Genomic DNA, 18,795 nt, shown 5'->3' with positions numbered 1-18,795 from the left:
CTGCAAATCCACTGGCAGGATAGACGCACCAACGTCAGTGTTCTCAATCAGGCCAACATTCCCGCATCGAGGTACATGTAACATTTGCAAGATCCTTCAGGATATCTTATGTAAACCTCCAATAATCCCATTGGAGCTTTATGTAGGACATTCAGCAGGTATTTAGTGCAACGAGGCCGAGAATCCACCGGCCGGATATATTAAACTCGCTTCACTCGAGAGTCTGCAGAATGTGTTTGTTTGGCAAACAGCAGCGCTGACCTTGGGCAACATACACAGGCTGCAGAGATTTATTGGGCACCGTCAGTGTGCTGCTGTGCAGATCGTGTGTGAATGTTTTTGGGGACAGGAGGAGAAAAGGCAGAGAAGTGAAGTGGCTTTTGGTCCCACAGGCCTACTTGAAATAGCCTGTTCCCCATATCTGGGTCAGAAACATTGCGCTCTCTGCTACAGCTCGGGCTCCACTGGGAGCTGGAGACTTCAATCAAAAAGTCTCATTTTCTCTCTTTTGAAAAAGGATTAATTTTCTTTTTGTATTCAGCTAATCACACTTATGAGCAACATATAGAATCCGATGGGGTGGGGGAGAGCAAAGGAATTCAATGTCAGAGTGTGCGGTGACAACTATTTTTGTAGACAACATCAATCAAGTGCCCTCTGGTTAATCTCGGCAGCAATGGTGCTGTGAATGGATGTGGCTCGGTGCTGGGGAGAAGCAGAGGGATTTGGGGGTTCAGGATCACAGGTCACTAAAGGCAGTAATGGAATTCTAGCTTTTATCTCGGTACAGAATATAATTCACGAAAGATCTGCGAATGGCCTTCCGTGCTGTAATCATTCGATGATTCTACGACCCGAGTGAGGAAAGGGGAGCCCAGAATTAGAAGGAGCTATGATTGGAGTATTGAGAGGGCACAGGAAAAGTAAACTCAGGGAAAGGGGCAGAGCAGTGGACAGACACTGACCTTTCACCTACTGTGACCCGGGGTCAGATCCAGACACAGTCAGAGGGTGAAGGGCATCCCTCTAATGGTTTTTGCGGAACTTATGGTGGTCGGTTGGGAGAATCCCGAGGGAATTTCCAGCATGGGTACCTATTGATGGACATCCCCCAGAAATTGTTTCAAAGGGGGAATTGGATATATACAAAGAGGATATTGAGGCACTGGAAAAAGGTGCAAAAATGATTTCCAAGGCCTATATCAGGACTGAGAGATTATAGCCATCAGGAAAGATTGAACAGGGTGGAGCTCTTTTCTCTAGGAGAGAAAGCTGAGGGGTGACCTGATAGAGGTCTTTAAAATTATGAAGGTGTTCGATAGGATAGACGTAGAAGGTGTTTCCACTTGTGGAGAACAAAACTAGAGGCCATAAGTATAAGATAGTCACTAATAAATCCAGGAGAAACTTCTTTACCCAGAGAGTGGTGAGAATGTGAGAAAGGGGAGGGAGAAGGGAATAGAGGGTTATGCTGATAAGAGTTAGATGAGGAAAGATGGGAGGAGGCTCGAGTGGAGCATAAACACCAGCATAGACTGGTTGGGCCAAATGGCCAGTTTCTATGCTGTAAATACTACATAACTATGCAACTAAGGTACCAGGCCCAGCAGTCCCCGGTCTGGGTATCATTCCACGCATTTCCTGCCAGTGTGACGAACCTCCCAATATCGGGCCCAGATTAACTCTATATATTAGTTTTCATCTTCCAGGTGAGACGTTAAACGAAGGCCATGTCTGCCCCCTCGGGTGGATGCAAAAGATCCTACGGCACTACTTCGAAGAGGAGCAAGCGAGTTCTACCTGTTGGTCTGGCCAATATTTATTCCTCAATCATCATCATTAAAGCAGACCCTGATCACTTACACGATTGCTATTTGTGGGAGCTTTCTGTGCGCAAATTGGTTGCTGCGTTTCTTGTATTCACAGCAGTGAGCACACGTCAAAAGTGCTTCTTCAGCTGCGAAGCACTTTGGGATGTCCTGAGTTCGTGAAAGGCGCTATAGAAATGCAGGTCTTTCTTCTTCTTCTATAGATGGTGTTTCCTCTTGTCCGACTGCAACGGTTTAGTCTGAAGTACATCAGCAACAATTTGCATTTATATAGCACCTTTAAAGTAGAAAAATGCCGAGAGCAATGTAACCCGACAAGAATGTATGCTGAGGCAAAGGTGACATTGGGAGGGGTGGCTGACATCAGGGCCAAAGAGGTGGGCTTTAAGGAGGTTATAAAGGAGAGGGAGGTGGAGGACACATACGGTACGTGCATATTGTTAACAGCAGGAGTTAGCGCATTGTAACAATTACACTCCAAGGTCTCTGGTGTTGTTGTGTTATTCTTTGACAAAGATTCCAGTGGATCTTGGAAATAAAACGGCTAGTTACCACCCAACTGACAACAGTGAAGAGGAGGGGGATTGGGGAGGGAATTCCAGAGCATACTGAAGGCACGGGCACTGAGGGGGGAACAAAGGGAGTGGGTGATGCATCAAGCCAGAGTTGGAGGGACGCAGAGCTGAGAGAGGTTGTGGGTTGGAGCAGCCTCCACGAGTGTTCGGATTTACCTTTTTATATACCGTTCACACTTCTCAGTCACCTCCTCACAAGGCTAAAAAGCCAAGGTTAATCCAATCTTTCCCCACAACTCAGTCCTCGGACGCCAAGATCCAGCCCGAAACACATCCAAGCAAGATGGTTTGACAAACACAGTCGCAAACAGGCGAGAGAGAGGCAGACTGGTTACACAATTCAAATGTTCACGATGTCATCTCTCAACTTTGGTCATTACCTGGGTAATTCCCACCTTTAGCGACGCCTGATGTGGTTACGCTGGGGGTTTGCAAATTCTTTTCTAAGTTTGTTATTTAACACGACTTGATTCTCGAGGTCAGTCTGCACCGAGAAGGAAACATGCCTCACAATTGCTTTGCTAATTACACACCTATTAGGCCCAAGTTTCGGCCTCAGTTGCTCCTGATTTTTTGGAGCAACTGGTGTAGAACGGAGTATCTTAGAAATTCAAATTCTCGGCATTTAGTTTGCTCCAGTTCTAGTCAGTTAGAACAGTTTCACTTTGGAACAGAATTTTTTTTTCTAAAAGGGGGCGTGTCCGGCCACTTACGCCTGTTTTCAAAGTTTCGGCAGTGAAAACTTACTCCAAACTAACTTAGAATGGAGTAAGTGAAGATTTTTGTACGCTGGAAAAAACCTTGTCCACACTTTAGAAAATCAGGCGTAAGTTACAAATCAGGCGTAGGGAATGGAGGGAGGGGTGGGGGTTAAAGGGAAGTTTACAAACATTAAACACTTCACTTTTACAAATAAAGAGCCATCATCAATAATAAATGATAAAAACATCAATAAATCAACCAATAAAATCAAAAAAAAATTAATAAGAAATAATCAATAAATAAAACATTTTCTACTTACCGACTGCAGCACCGGGAGCCCTCCAACAGCGTGCTGGGATGCCCCCCCCCCCCCTCCTAGTGTGTCTCTGTCAGTGTCTCTATCTCTCTGTCTGTCAGTGTCTGTGTTTCTGACGGAGGGGGGTGGAGGTGGGGGGGGAGAGGAGAAGGGGAAAGGGGGGGGAGGAGGAGAAGGCGGGGGGGGGGAGGAGGAGAAGGCGGGGGGGAGGAGGAGAAGGCGGGGGGGGAGGAGGAGAAGGCGGGGGGGGAGGAGGAGAAGGCGGGGGGGGAGGAGGAGAAGGCGGGGGGGGAGGAGGAGAAGGCGGGGGGGGAGGAGGAGAAGGCGGGGGGGAGGAGGAGAAGGCGGGGGGGAGGAGAGAAGGCGGGGGGGGGGGAGGAGGAGAAGGCGGGGGGGGGAGGGAGGAGAAGGCGGGGGGGGGGAGGAGGAGAAGGCGGGGGGGGGAGGAGGAGAAGGCGGGGGGGGAGGAGGAGAAGGCGGGGGGGGGAGGAGGAGAAGGCGGGGGGGGAGGAGGAGAAGGCGGGGGGGGAGGAGGAGAAGGCGGGGGGGAGGAGGAGAAGGCGGGGGGGGAGGAGGAGAAGGCGGGGGGGAGGAGGAGAAGGCGGGGGGGAGGAGGAGAAGGCGGGGGGGGAGGAGGAGGAAGGGCGGGGGGGGGGGAGGAGGAGAAGGCGGGGGGAGGAGGAGAAGGCGGGGGGGGGAGGAGGAGAAGGCGGGGGGGGAGGAGGAGAAGGCGGGGGGGGAGGAGGAGAAGGCGGGGGGGAGGAGGAGAAGGCGGGGGGGGAGGAGGAGAAGGCGGGGGGGAGGAGGAGAAGGCGGGGGGGGAGGGAGGAGAAGGCGGGGGGGGAGGAGGAGAAGGCGGGGGGGGGAGGAGGAGAAGGCGGGGGGGGAGGAGGAGAAGGCGGGGGGGAGGAGGAGAAGGCGGGGGGGGAGGAGGGAGAAGGCGGGGGGGGGAGGAGGAGGGAGGCGGGGGGGAGGAGGAGAAGGCGGGGGGGGAGGAGGAGAAGGCGGGGGGGAGGAGGAGAAGGCGGGGGGGAGGAGGAGAAGGCGGGGGGGAGGAGGAGAAGGCGGGGGGGGAGGAGGAGAGGCGGGGGGGGAGGAGGAGAAGGCGGGGGGGAGGAGGAGAAGGCGGGGGGGGAGGAGAGAAGGCGGGGGGGGAGGAGGAGAAGGGGGGAGGAGGAGAAGGCGGGGGGGGAGGAGGAGAAGGCGGGGGGGGAGGAGGAGAAGGCGGGGGGGGAGGAGGAGAAGGCGGGGGGGAGGAGGAGAAGGCGGGGGGGGGAGGCTGAACGGGTCGGGCCCAAGACTTCGGGCAGGGCCCGTCCCCAGCACCAGATTTACAGGTAGGTGGCGTTGGGTCGGGTCGGGTCCGGGGTCGGGAGCGCGAGTGGGGTCGGATCCGGTCCTGGTGGGGGGTGGTCAGGAGCACGGGTCGGGTCGGTGAGGGGGACGGGGGGGGGGGAGGGAGGGAGCGCAGGCCGGGGTGGGTCGGGTCGGGGTTGGGGGGCGGGGGCAGAGGGATGTCGGGTCGGTTCGTATCGGCCAGGGCTAGGGGCTGCGTGCTTCGGGCCCCTCCCACACAGTTTTGGGCGCCTGGAGCTACTGCCCACTGTAGCACACACGTGCAGAGGTCCCGGCACTGTTTTCAGCGCAGGGACCTAGCACCGCCCCCTACAGCTCGTGCTGCGCCGCGCCGAGCTGCAGGGAGCCGGAGAATCTGTAAGTTTTTTTTAGGCGCACTTTGTGGCACGAAAAACGGGCGTCCAGGTCGGGGCTGCGCCGTTCTATGCGCGGCCCGAAACTTGTGCCCATTGTGCCTTCAATGGCTTCTGGTTTCTGTCCTGGGTCCACTCTCATCTCTAATCGTAGCCAGAGAATCTCCTGCAATGGCTTCGCTTCCTGCTCCCGCATCGTTACCTCTGGTGTCCCCCAAGGATCTATCCTTGACCCCCTCCTATTTCTCATCTACATGTTGCCCCTCAGCGACATCATCCAGAAACACAGCGTCAGTTTCCACGTATACGCTGATGACACCCAGCTCTACCTCACCATCACTTCTCTCAATCCCTCCACAGTCTCTAAATTGTCATATCTGACCCAGAGATGAGCTTCTGACCATATATCCGTTCCATCACCGCCTTTTTCTACTTCTGTAACATTGCCCGACTCCGTCCCTGCCTTGGCTCATTTGCACCTTTGTTACCTCTAGAGTTGACTTCCAACGCTTTCCAGGTTGACCTCCCACGTTCTACCCTCCATAAACTCTGCTGCTGTATCCTAACCCGCATCGAGTCCCACCACCCCTGTGCTCGCTAACCTACATTGGCATGTGGTTAACCCATGCCTCAGTTTTTAAATTCTCATCCTTGTTGAAATATCTCCATGGCCTCGCCCCCTCCCCATCTCTAACTTGCTCAAGCCCTACAAGCCTCCGAGATAAGAACATAAGAAATAGGAGGAGTAGGCCATTTGGCCCCTGCTCCGCCATTCAATGAGATCATGGCTGATCTTCTACCTCAACTCCACTTTCCTGCTCTCTCTCTATAATCCCTTGATTCCCTTACTATCCAAAAATCTATTGATTGGTCTTGAATATACTCAGCGGATGAGCCTTCACAGCCCTCTTAGGTAGAGAATTCCAAAGATTCACCACCCTGAGTGAAGAAGTTTCTCCTCATCTCAGTCCTAAATGGCCGACCACTTTTTCTGAGACTGTGACTCCTGGTTCTAGACTCCCCAGCCTGGGGAAACATCCTCCCTGCATCTACCCTGTCAAGCCCTGTAAGAATTTTGTATGTTTCAATGAGATCACCTCTTAGTCTTCTAAACTCTCGAGAATATAGGCCTGGTCTGCTCAATCTCTCCTCATGGGACAATCCCCCCATCCCAGGAATCAGTCTGGTGAACCCTCGTTGCACTCCCTCAATGGCAAGTATATCCTTCCTTAGGTAAGGAGACCACACAATACTCCAGGTGCCGTCTCACCAGGGCCCTACATAATTGCAGTAAGACATCTTTACTCTTATATTCAAATCCTCTTGTAATAATGGCCAACCTACCATTTGTTTTCTTAACTGCTTGCTGTACCTGCATGTTAACTTTCAGTGATTCATGTACAAAGGCACCCAGGTCCCTCTGAACACCAACATTTCCCAATCTCTCACCATTTAAAAATACTCTGCTTTTCTATTTTTCCTACCAAAGTGGAGAACTTCACAGTTCTCCACGTTATATTCCATTTGCCATGTTCTTGCCCATTCACTTAGCCTGCCTATATCCCCTTGAAGCCTCTTTGCATCCTCCTCACAACTTACCATTCCCACCTAGCTTTGTATCATCAGCAAACTTGGATATATTACATTTGGTCCCCTCATCCAAATCATTGATCTAGATTGTGAATAGCTGGGGCCCAAGCACCAATCCTTGTGGCACCCCACTAGTTACAGCCTGCCAACCCGAAAATGACCCATTTATTCCTACTCTCTGTTTTCTGTCCATTAACCAATCCTCAATCCATGTTAGTATATTACCCCCAATCCCAGGAGCCTGAATTTTGTTTAATAACCTCTTGTATGGCACCTTATCGAATGCCTTCTGAAAATCCAAATACACCACATTGCACCCCAGTCTGCCGAGCCCCGTCACGTTGCATCAAACAAGAGATACACCAACATTTCTCTTTATTTTAGTAAGCCCAGTTCCATGGATTTTTGGACTTTACAGAAATAAAGGGATATGGGGATCGGGCGGGAAAGTGGAATTGAGGTCGAAGATCAGCCATGATCTTATTGCAGGCTTGAGGGGCCGAATGGCCAACTCCTGCTCCTAATTCTTATGTTCTTTTCAGTAACCTGCTTTCTCAAAGTCTATGGCAAGCACACTGAAATACCAGACAAGGATCTTTGGAGGCGATTAAACCTTTTCTGCAAATACAGATTCAAAAGCAAACTGAAAGTGCTGTAAACTTCAAAGAATGGAGAATTCTGGAAATACCCAGCAAGTCTGTCAGTGTGTGAAAGAGCTACACCCAGAACAATAACTGACACCCTGCAGTATCCGAGGCCACGCTCAGTACTTCAACCTACAGGTGAGTGGGGCTTCTGCCCGTCTGTGCCCAGTGACAAACTCCAAGGTTGAGACCCTTTCCCTGCAACTCTACTCAAAGGGGACATTCTGACTCTAATAATGACTCCACGAGGTAAGGTATTGCACTTGAACTCTTGTGACCATAGTCCATTTATTGCAGCTCCCGAATGAGGGTACAGTAAGGTGAGCTCCCTTTTATACCTGGTTACCTGCAGTGTGAAGGTGACCTCTTGGTCTCCACCAGTTGCACCCTCTGGTGGTACTGGCATAGTGTATACAGTGTGAAGATACATTCAATTGTCTTATGCAACTGTACACTGAGTGTACAGGGTATATACATGCACAACACTGACAGTCAGCAACTGGTGTAAACAAGTTAATACATCTTTTCTTTGATAAACAACTGTTGCAGGAAAAGTTCATTTGGAGAAATGCTGCCAGTAAAGTTAGAGCAGGAACAGAATCCTTCACTCGTACTCATCGCACCCAGCCTGAATCATGTCATCTCCGGCCTCCAGCTGCCTCACCCAGTCAAACAGCCTTCTCTCCATCTGCAATATTTTTATAATTAATGAACAAAAATGGAAATAAAATATAATTTTTGACTGACGTTTCCCCTGGGTGTCGCTTGCAGCAGCGCCCAGGGGACCAATCGCTCATTTTCGGCGACACTGGGGGCTCGGCCATCCCAGGAATCCTGGGGATTCGGCAACCCCGAGGACTGGGCCACCCCGAGTCAGCATCTTTCATGTAAGAAACACCCAGACACCCAGAAGGAAGCCAAGTCCGGGAGGTGGGGGGTGGAAGAAGTGCAGCACAGGGTAGGGGAAAGGAGTTGTAAATGGGAGGTGGTGTTGAACTGAATACTGGACTAGGAGCCAATGGCGGCTGTTGAGAACATGATTGATGGGATCAGCGAAGGATCATCATCATCATCGGAATCGAGGAAGACTTGCTTCCACTCTTAACGAGAACCACAGCAGTCCCTGTCGGTGTGTGGGATAGGGTGTGGTGGCAGAGTCCTGGAGGGAAGGCCAATATGCGACTCCAATCCCATACCTGCATGGCTGACTCGTAAATACCCTCCGAAGTGCCCCTGCAATCCCCCCGCAACTCTATCGAACGGGTAGTGCAGGAGGGGCGGGGGGGTAAACAGAGAGAAGGGGGCAGGAGTTAGACAGCTCACTGTGTACTGATCAAACTTGGTATTCACCAGAACATTGCCACAGGATCCTTGGCGTAATTCTGGTGTTCAGCCAATCCGGGAGCTCTCCAACCAATCACAATCTATTGTTACAACAGCTATAGGAACACAGAGCAGCTCCCATAGAAACAGAGCTCGTCCCCTGAACCGACCAATGTACGACACACACCAGTGTCAGAAGTCAGTTTCCGCCCTTCAGTTACAGGAAAATCACAACATGCCCCTCCCCCTTGAAAATCCCCCCCCCCCACCAGGTAAATCACAGCCTCCCCACCACCCCCAGGTAAATCACAGCCTCCCCACCCCCACCCCCCCAATTCAGGAAAATTAGCCTCCTCCCCCCCCCCCCAATTCAGGAAAATCACAGCCTCCTCTGACTGGGTGCGAACTTTCAAACCTCAATTGCACAAGTGGAATGTAAAATGTTTCCTGCGTTGTTTGAAAGTGGAATGTACCAAGTCACACTCCATCTATGCACTGTCTACCGTTTAACAATGTCCATTGCATTTTTTGTAATATAAATACATCAAACTGGCATGGATACCCCCCCAATGGTGCTGCGTGGGTCTGGACATGGCCACAGACGTGCTCTGCACTGAGCCATCGAGCGCAGTTTGTCCATATCCCACTGACGGAGCAGCAACCATTTCACCAATGGCTCTTTATTGCACACACTCGCAGTTCGAAGCCTACACACTGTTTACATTCACAGTATGAACAGATTCTGGTTCAGCGCTCCAGGGCTTCGGGCTATTGCTGCATTTACAGAGCTGTTTATACATGACTCAATCTACAGGGGCAACCTATGGGACCGGAGCTGGACACCGGGGGCCTTGAAACTAATGTGCTTAATTCATCCGTGACTTGTTTAGTTTCCATTTTCCTATATACCAGAAGGTGGGAGTTAGGGCATCTCTTGTTTCACGTTAAACGTGTGGGCAAAACACAGCTGTCCCAGGGTGCTGGGATCCAGGGTGGGGCAGAGTCACCACCCCAGGCACAAGAAAGGTGTTTGGAGGGAGAGAAACAGAAGAGATGATACAAGGTCTATAGCTGAAACTGGAATACCTCTGCTCACCCCACAGACACTGCCCCCACCGGCTGAGTGTCTCCAGCAGTCAGTCAGTGTTTGTTTCAACATCTGCAGGTTTATTTTCCAGAAATAGCGAGCGCTGCACAAGTTACAAAGCGAGGAACATGAGACGATAGAACTGGAAATATGAAATTTTGCACACACCCTGAATTGGCTGTATCGTGGCTAGTTACAGCCGAGTGCTTGAAGCAGTAAATTGCAGCAGTACAACTGGTCATGGCGGATTTCCTCATGAAATTTATAATTCCTAAAGGAGGTCGAGTGGAACGCAAAGCTCGAGTACTTTTCAAAAATAAAATCAGGATTTTTTATGGTGCATGAAGATTGAATTGTATCTCTGGCTCCCCCATAGTTACGTTGCTATTTATGTCTGACAATTTAAAGAACTGACAGTGGAAAGATCATTGCGAGACATTCAATCAACCATGTGGTGGATTAACTACAAACTTACAATCAAATAGTAACCCGTGCCATAACAAACTGAACTAAACAACAACGTGAATTTATATAGCGCCTTTAATGTAATAAACCGTCCCCAGACGCTTCACAGGAGTGTTACAAGACAAAAAAATGTGACACTGAACCGCACAAGGAGACAGCGGGGCAGATGACCAAAAAACTACAACCAGTCTGCACAAAATGGGTTTCAAATGTATAAAATCATGCCAAATTCTTTATTCGCAAATAAACACGAGTTAGGAAAGCCTCCAACTTTTCATCCGTCACAGAAAGCTCATCAAGATGGTAATTATGGCAACGTGCAAGTGTCTGTTAATGAAAACCAGTGTGTTGGAGCTTTGCTCATGCTGCGGTTCCTTGGTTTGTGAGGAGAATCGCAGGGTGGAATTATTACGGATAGATCGGGGCAGCTCGGAGCGTCTCGGTCACTCAGCGGTCTACCCCTTCGACCCAGAGAGGATACTGTAAACAGCATCTCCCAAACCCGCCACCTCTACCACCTAGGACAAGGGCAGCAGGCGCATGGGAACACCATCACCTCCACGTTCCCCTCCAAGTCACACACAATCCTGACTTGGAAATATATCGGCCGTTCCTTCATCGTCATTGGGTCAAAATCCTAGAACTCCCTCCCTAACAGCACTGTGGGAGCACCTTCGCCACAATGACTGCAGCAGTTCAAGGCGGCGGACTCACCACCACCCTCTCAAGGGCAATAAATGCTGGCCTTGCCAGCGACGCCCACATCCCAGGTACGAATATAAAATTGCAAATTATTTAATGGTGTTTTATTGGATTCAAGGGCAGCGATCACCAGAGTGACAAAGACTGTCTGACTTCCACACTGGCTGTGCTGATTCACATGCAATGCTGAATCAGATGCAACAATTGCCTCGGTCTACAAGCATTTCCTATTCATTCCTCAGTCTCAGTATTCCAAAAGGTACATATGAAAAATTGATGGAATGCAAAAGAACCTTCGGTCTATCCAGCCTGTCCCATACAATCGTGATCTTTTGTGCTTTGCAATACAGACACTTGCTCCCCATTTGGGGTCTTGGCATCTCCTGGGAGGGGCCAAAGAAAAGAGGTAAAAACCCCAGAATTGTTGGAGTGGGGGGGGGGGGAGAAAGAGAGAATGGGAAAATTCTTCTCAAACCCCTCAGGTGGTTGAAGATGTTCGAGGAGACAAGTTTGGCTCTGATTAATCTGACCGGGAACCGACCTTGTGTTTTCAGTAATTGGTTTCAGGGAATATGCTGTAGCATTAATTATACAGCAGTGACCGGGGCCCAGGAGAGGCGTGAATCTGGGGCTCAGAAGAGGCGAGGGCCCAGGGGCAGCATGGGCCTGCCCACACTGCGATATGTGCGCGTGCTTGGTCTGTGCAGCAGAGCTGGTCTCCGTTAGCCTTGGGTAATCCTTGCCACTGGACCAAGACCTAGCTCTGTCAAGCCCGTGTGCTGGCTGGTGTGCAACGGTCACCACACGTTAAAAAAATCCTCGCACAGGTATCTTCCACCCTTCAGGATGTAGTTCGGGATCTGGAATATTAGATCCTTCATTGAAACACCTGTGAACTCATTCCTTTTTGGCGTGGAAGCAAGTCACCCTCGCTTCGAGGGACTGCCTATGATGATGATGATGAGGTCGACAACTCCAGAGATGCTCTATGAAAACAGGTCAGGATTGAATAGTTAGAATGAATAGTGATAAAACAAGTGCGAGTTAATTGCTAATCCATTAATTACCTACATGAGATGTGTGCCTCGCGAGGTTTCTGAATGTGTGAATTCTGGTCTCTGCGGAGCAACAAAACCAACTTCAAACATCAACGTCTGGCAGTCGGGCTCCCTCTCAGGGTCCGGCACATTCCATACCCACAATCCCAGCACTGACCAGCGGGAATGAGACATGGCAGCGATGGTGCCGGAGAGGGGTGGGGGGGTGGGGGGGAGAGCGGAAAACCAGCGGGTTGGGGGGTGCAGTGGGGGTCCCAGTGGAATTGGGGGAAGTGGAAGTCTCAGTGGAGTTGGGGGGGGGGGGGCAATGGGGTCCCGGTGGAGTTGGGGGCAGTGGAAGTCCCAGTGGAGTTGGGGGGGGTGGGCAGTGGGGGTCCCGGTGGAGTTGGGGGCAATGGAAGTCCCAGTGGAGTTGGGGGGGGGGTGCAGTGGGGGTCCCGGTGGAGTTGGGGGCAGTGGAAGTCCCAGTGGAGTTGGGGGGGGGGGGGCAGTGGGGTCCCGGTGGAGTTGGGGGGGGGGGCAGTGGGGATTGGGGCCCTCTCGTGCATGGTCCTTTGCCGTACATGCGCCCAGTTTCTAGGCGACAGTGGCCAACCTTTGAATGAAATCCAACTCCTGAAAACCTCCCGCTTTCCCATTTACTTTGATATTTTTCCCGTGCCTTCCTTCATCAATGACACACAGTGCTCACAGGGCCAAGCCACACACTGTCCAAAGCGGATCATACAGACCATTCGCCGAGACCCTGTCACCTCGCCAACTAAATGAGACAGTGAGCAGCTTCACCATGGCCCTGCAAGGTCTCCCTCGGCTGCAGCAATTACGGGACGGACATTGGGAAAGTCTCCCGAAAGCCGGGTTTTAGAAACTCCTGACTTCTCGTCCAGCAGTGTGGTTACATTCTCTCAGAATTCAAATAAATAGCGGGCACAAACCACCTTTCACAAACTGCTCAACCCTACGTATCTCAGAGCTGTGTTTACAATCAGCGCCTGTTAACCCTGTCTAAATGGGCCTTTACACATATGCTTAAAGTGTTGATTTCACGCTAAATTAAGTTGACAAAAGTGTCTCAGTAATTTATCCAAGGGCCCCCCGGGTTCACACACGTGTACAATGCCAGGCTCAAACTCCAACTTTCCCGCCCATGTGGGCTGTACGCAACACACGATTCCGTCCTCTGGTTAAAGCAGAGAAAAAGCCGCAGTCTGAAGAGTTACAGGAATCCCAGGTTTACAGAGTCCCCGGCAGCACCCTGCACTGTAACTCCACACACTGGGGGAGGGAAAGAGAGGCAGTGCTGGGGGAGAGGGGCAGTGCCCAGGGGGGAGAGTGACAGTGCCCGGGGGGAGAAAGAGAGCCGTGCCCGGTGACACCAAATTGTAAAAACTGTCATAACATTCAAAGCCACTCATTGGTAATCTAACTGAGCGATGACCTGCGGAATGCTATACTGTACAGCGGCCAGTTAAGCACAGAGTCTTTGAGCTTCATATTACCCAATAATATCGTCAGCCCGACACTGCAAGCAATGAAGGTTAAAAGGCAGTAATCCCGCTGTGATTGGATTGTGGCGATGTGGCCGGGTTTCTTTAAAACAATCAGCAGCTGCTCAAAGTACCATAAAGGGAAAGCACAAGAATTGTGTTGATCTGCAACCCCTCACCCACAGAATAGCCCCTGCCCACCAGGGTGGGGGCGCCTGGCCCCACCCAACCCCGCTGGGCCAGGGTCTCGGCCCCACTGAGCACCCCCCGGGGCAGGGGTCCCACTCTCCCCCGACAGGGCCGGGAATCTGGTAGGCGGTTACTGGGAGTGTTGGACTGCGAACCTCAAGTTTCATAATGGCCTCAGACTGGGAAGGGCCCGGTAACGTTTAATAACACGAACGCTTTCAGGCTGGCAACAGGTGATCTGGAGCGGATCTTTTCCTGGACTGTTGATCAGGTGCGAACTTAGCTCAGTTGGTCACACAACTCAGCTCAGGGTCAGAGGCTGTGGGCTCATGCCTTGCTCCAGGAAGTGCTGCATTGCCCGAGGTGCCGTCTTACAGAAGATGTTAAACCTTGAGCCTGACTCCATGTAGGCTGATGCAGCTGCACCATTTCAGAGTGTGCTGGGCTAACATTCCTCCCTCAATAACCTCCAAAACAGACAGGTTGCTCATTACTCCCATTGCTGTTTATGGGATCTTGCTGTGCACAAATTGACACCCATATTGGCTGCATAACAGTGACTGCAAGTAAGTCACTGAATTTGAAGGGATGGAAGACGGTGCTATTACAATCCAAGCTCTTTGTGTTCCATGTGAAGGGCTACATACAAATGTTGCACTCACTCCCTGGGGTGCTGAGCTCAGTGCTTCCCTGGGGAGGGCGTGGGGGCTGTGCTCAGTGCTGCCCTGCTGATTGAATCAGGTATGGGACTGCAACCTCCATCTACACAAATCCAGTGGGCTCCGATCAGGAGAGCTGGTCAGTACTGAGCCCAGCAGGTGATGGGAATCGGGGGGAAAACTCCCCACTGGCTGGAGTCATACCCAGCACAAAGGAAGATGGCTGTGGTGGTTGGAGGTCAATCATCACAGTCCCAGGATACCGCTGCAGGAGTTCCTCAGGGCAGTGTCCTAGGCCCAACCATCTTCAGCTGCTTCATCAATGACCTTCCCTCCATCACAAAGGTCAGAAGTGGGGATGTTCGCTGATGATTGCAGTGTTCAGTTCCATTCACAACTCCTCAGATAATGAATCAGTCCATGCCTGTATGCAGAAAGACCTGAACGACATTCAGGCTTGGGCTGCTAAGTGGCAAGTAATATTCATGCCACACAAGTGCCAGGCAATGACTATCTCCAACAAGCTGAATATATTTGAGATAGATAGATTTCTAGACATAAAAGGCATCAAGGGATATGGGGAGAAAGCAGGAATATGGTGTTGAGGTAGAGGATCAGCCATGATCATATTGAATGGCGGTGCAGGCTCGAAGGGCCGAATGGCCCACTACTGCTCCTATTTTCTATGTTTCTAAGTGAGAGTCCAACCACTGCCCCTTGACATTTAACGGCATTACCATCACCAAATCCCCCACCATCAACATCCTGGGGGTCAGCATTGAAACTGGACCAGCCACATAAATAATGTGTCAACAAGAGCGGGTCAGAGGCTGGGTATTTTGTAGCGAGTGTCTCACCTCCTGACTCCCCAAAGCCTTTCCACCATCTACAAGGCACAAGTCAGGAGTGTGATGGAATACTCTCCATTTCCCTGGCTGAGTGCAGCTCCAACACTCAAGAAGCTCGACACCATCCAGGACAAAGCAGCCCACTTGATTGGCACCCCATCCACCACCTTAAACATTCACTCCCTCCACCGTGGCTGCAGTGCGTACCATCTACAAGATGCACTGCAGCAATTCGCCAAGGTTTCTTCAACAACACTCTCTACCAGCTAGAAGGACAAGGGCAGCAGGCACATGGGAACACAATCACCTGAAAGTTCCCCTCCAAGTCACACACCATTCAGACTTGGAAACATATCAGCCGTTCCTTCATCGTCACTGGGTCAAAATCTTGGAAACCCTCCCCCAACAGCACTGTGGGAGTTCCTTCACCACACGGACTGCAGCGGTTCAAGAAGGTGGCTCACCACCACCTTCTCAAGGGCAGTTAGGGATGGGTAATAAATGCCAGCCTTGCCAGCAACACCCACATCCCAGGAATGAATTTTTAAAAAGACATACCACCCGAGAGCCAAGCTTCACCGATAACAGACATTACCACAGACACATTCAATTCCCCAGGCATCACGGATTTCTACAGGATGGGAGGTGTTGGTTGGAAATGAGTTTTGTATTTCAGCCTGGGTCCCTATATCATTGGCACCCATCCAAAAAATGTATCTTGTTTTTTTTTAAACTGTGATAGGTGTTATCAGTGAATGAGAGATCTTTCTCTTGCCCAGTAGGTTGTTAATTATGAACAGTGGGATTATTTAAAATAGTTACAGTACATGTAAACTTGCAGGAATTCCTTTATTCTGTGGAGGGGACTATGGTAACGTTGCAGGATCTGACTTTACTCATCAAAACTCCCACGAAGAGGACAAGACCCCTTTAATAATTAACTCTGGTAACATTTTGTTGTTGAGTAACTAAGACACCTCTTGTTAAATAATTAACTGACGAACAATTTCTATGCACAGGGAGTGGTTTAACCTGCCCAATTACTGGACTGTCCGGACAGTGCCCGTGTCTCTGCCCGCCTGCTTTCAGAGCACACTGATCATCACAGCTGTCATCAGTCACCCTGATATCACAAGGGCAATTTTCATAGCAAGAATTTAAATTTATTTTACAGCTGTGTTTCATAGACTTAAAATAACATTTGTAATAAATAAATTTATATGACTAAATTGATATCTTAAATATGTCACTGTTCATATAACTTTACTGTCTGGAAAGTAAACAGAATCCACAATGGAAACCTGGAGACCACATGCTGATCAGGGTCGGGAGTGACATTTATGGATATGTAACACCGAGATTGTCCAAGTCTTCTTCACTTTTAGAATAAACTAGGTTTCCTAATTTCTCCAATCTATCCCCAGTACAAAACAGTCACAGTGACCAGCATTACATCGATAAGTTAGTGACTGCACAACATGAATTCCTGTTTGTTCTGCTGGTGAGGAAGATCCACTGACCATCGCCCCCAGTGACACATTTCCCCCCCACCCCACCCCATTCAGAAACTGCAGGAATGTCAAAAGACCCTGACTGGTTGAGCAAGGTGCTGTGGGGGAGGGGACAGGCCAGGTCTGGACTCCAATCCCTCAGAATGTGTCTGTCTACCCCAGAGAGGAAAGGAATCAGCCACTGAGTGTCTACCCCACGAGTTTGGGCTCAGTCCCAATGTCTACCCCAGGGGGTGGGGAATCCATCCTTCAGTGTCTACCCCAGGGGAGGTGACGGGGGGGGGGGGGGGGGGGGAAATCAGGCCCAGTATCTACCCAAGGGGTGGGGGTCAGTCCCAGTGTCTACCTCCAGGGGTGCAGGGGGGAGGGACTCAGTCCCAGTCTATACTCCCAGGGGTGGGGGCTCAGTCCCAGTGTCTACCCCCAGGGGTGCAGGGGGGAGGGGCTCAGTCCCAGTCTATACTCCCAGGGGTGGGGGCTCAGTCCCAGTGTCTACCCCCAGGGTGGGGGGCTCAGTCCCTCAGTATCTACCCCCCAGGGGGCGATCGGTCCCTCAGTGTCTACCCCAGGGGTGAGGGGGGCTGAGTCCCAGTGTCTACCTCAGGGGTAGATCGGTCCCTCTTTCCCCGCAAGCCCCGGAACAAGCGAAGCGGGGCAGCGCCCGATGATTAACATTGAGCGAATATCGGGACTTACCCTGGGCGTTGCGGCCGCTCTCCAGGTGCTGTCCGGGCTGGCAGATGGCCCAGAGCTCGGGGTCGGAGTTGACGGTGCGCTCGATGGTCCGCAGGGTGAGTCCGGGGCTCCCGGAGCCTGGATGACGGCCGATGCGGAGCAGCATCTCCCGGAACAGGCACTCCATGGCGGCCGCCAGGCAGATGGCGGAGTGCGGGTGGAGCCGCGGCGCCAGGCGGCAGTCCCTCATCCAACGGAAGAAGCGGCCGACCGGCAGGGTGAGGCCACACCTGGCCGACTTGCCGCGGGCGAAGCGGGCGCCGGCGCTGAGGCTGTAGCGCGACAGGGCGGCGAGTCCGGCCGAGCAGCAGCGCTGGGTGAGCGGGCCGGACAGCACCATGGCCAGGGCGCTGTGCACCTCGGCCCGCCCGCAGCGCCGGTACCGCCGGCTCAGCCGCTCCGCCTCCCGCGATATTCGCACCAGCGATCGGCCCAGCAGGCGGGACAGGCGGGCCAGCCCTCCCGGCTCCCGGGCGCAGTCGCCCAGTTCTTGCTCCACCACCGTCTGCAGCTGCTGCAAGCCCCAGGGCGGCGGTCCCAGCTCGGCCAGCGCCGGCCACTCGGGCCCCGGCTCCGGACACTCCGGACAGCCAGCCCCCGCGCCGCTCCGCCGGTCCTCCATGGGCTCGGCTCCATGGGCCGAGCACAGCGACAGGCTGGACGAGCCGAGCGAGTCGGCGGTGCCCCCGTAACCAGAGTCCCGGCTGACCTCCTCCAGTGTCCGGCCCATGGCTCTAGCCCGCCCACCCATCGCCGCGCCGCATGCCGGACCACAGTTATACGGCCGGCTGCCCGCAGCGCCGCAGCCCCGGCTCCAGCTGGCGCCTCGGCCCCGCCCACTCGGCGAGGCGCGCTTCTGATTGGCGGCCCGCTGGCCAATGGGTGAGCGGGCTGCTGCCGAGACACCGATGGAACAATGGGCGGGGCGCGGACCCGCTTCCAAACTTCGCAAAGTTCACGAATTTGAATTGAGTTCAGTGCGGACCTTCCTTGTTGGAGTTCCCCACTCCTGACGCACACTTGTATTTCACAATAACCCTGACTAAACTTTCCACAACCGACTCGCTGTGATACAAAAACACTTATAGAATCATAATGAAAGAAAGACTTGCATGCCTACAGCACATTTCACAATCTCAGGACGTCCTAAAGCCCTTTACAGCCGATGAAGTACTTCTTACTGTTGTAATATATTATACAACAGGGAAGGGAAGCCATTTGGCCCATCCTGCCTGGAACAGCTATCCAATTAATCCCACTCCCCTGCTCTTTCCCCATAGCCCTGTAAGAAACGCGGCAGCCCAATTGTGCACGGGAAGATCCCACAAACAGCAATGTGACAAAGACCAGTCCATTTTTTTTAGTG

At 52.1% G+C, this 18,795-nt stretch overlaps 1 protein-coding gene across 1 annotated transcript in view; it reads right to left on the bottom strand.

The window, feature by feature from the left end:
* btbd11b (BTB (POZ) domain containing 11b) overlaps positions 1-18,322 on the bottom strand; it is a 146,126-nt gene extending 127,804 nt beyond the window's left edge. Inside the window, exon 1 of the mRNA XM_070900172.1 lies at positions 17,391-18,322. Coding sequence (XP_070756273.1) covers positions 17,391-18,180 — 790 coding nt within the window. The 5' untranslated portion in view covers positions 18,181-18,322. The remainder of the gene's footprint in view (positions 1-17,390) is intronic.
* Positions 18,323-18,795: the final 473 nt, after the last annotated feature.

The sequence above is a fragment of the Pristiophorus japonicus genome, chromosome 15 (assembly GCF_044704955.1).
Source record: "Pristiophorus japonicus isolate sPriJap1 chromosome 15, sPriJap1.hap1, whole genome shotgun sequence".
NCBI lineage: Eukaryota > Metazoa > Chordata > Chondrichthyes > Pristiophoridae > Pristiophorus > Pristiophorus japonicus.
The sequence above is the reverse complement of the archived record's forward strand: the minus strand, read 5'-3'. Positions and strand labels throughout refer to the sequence as shown.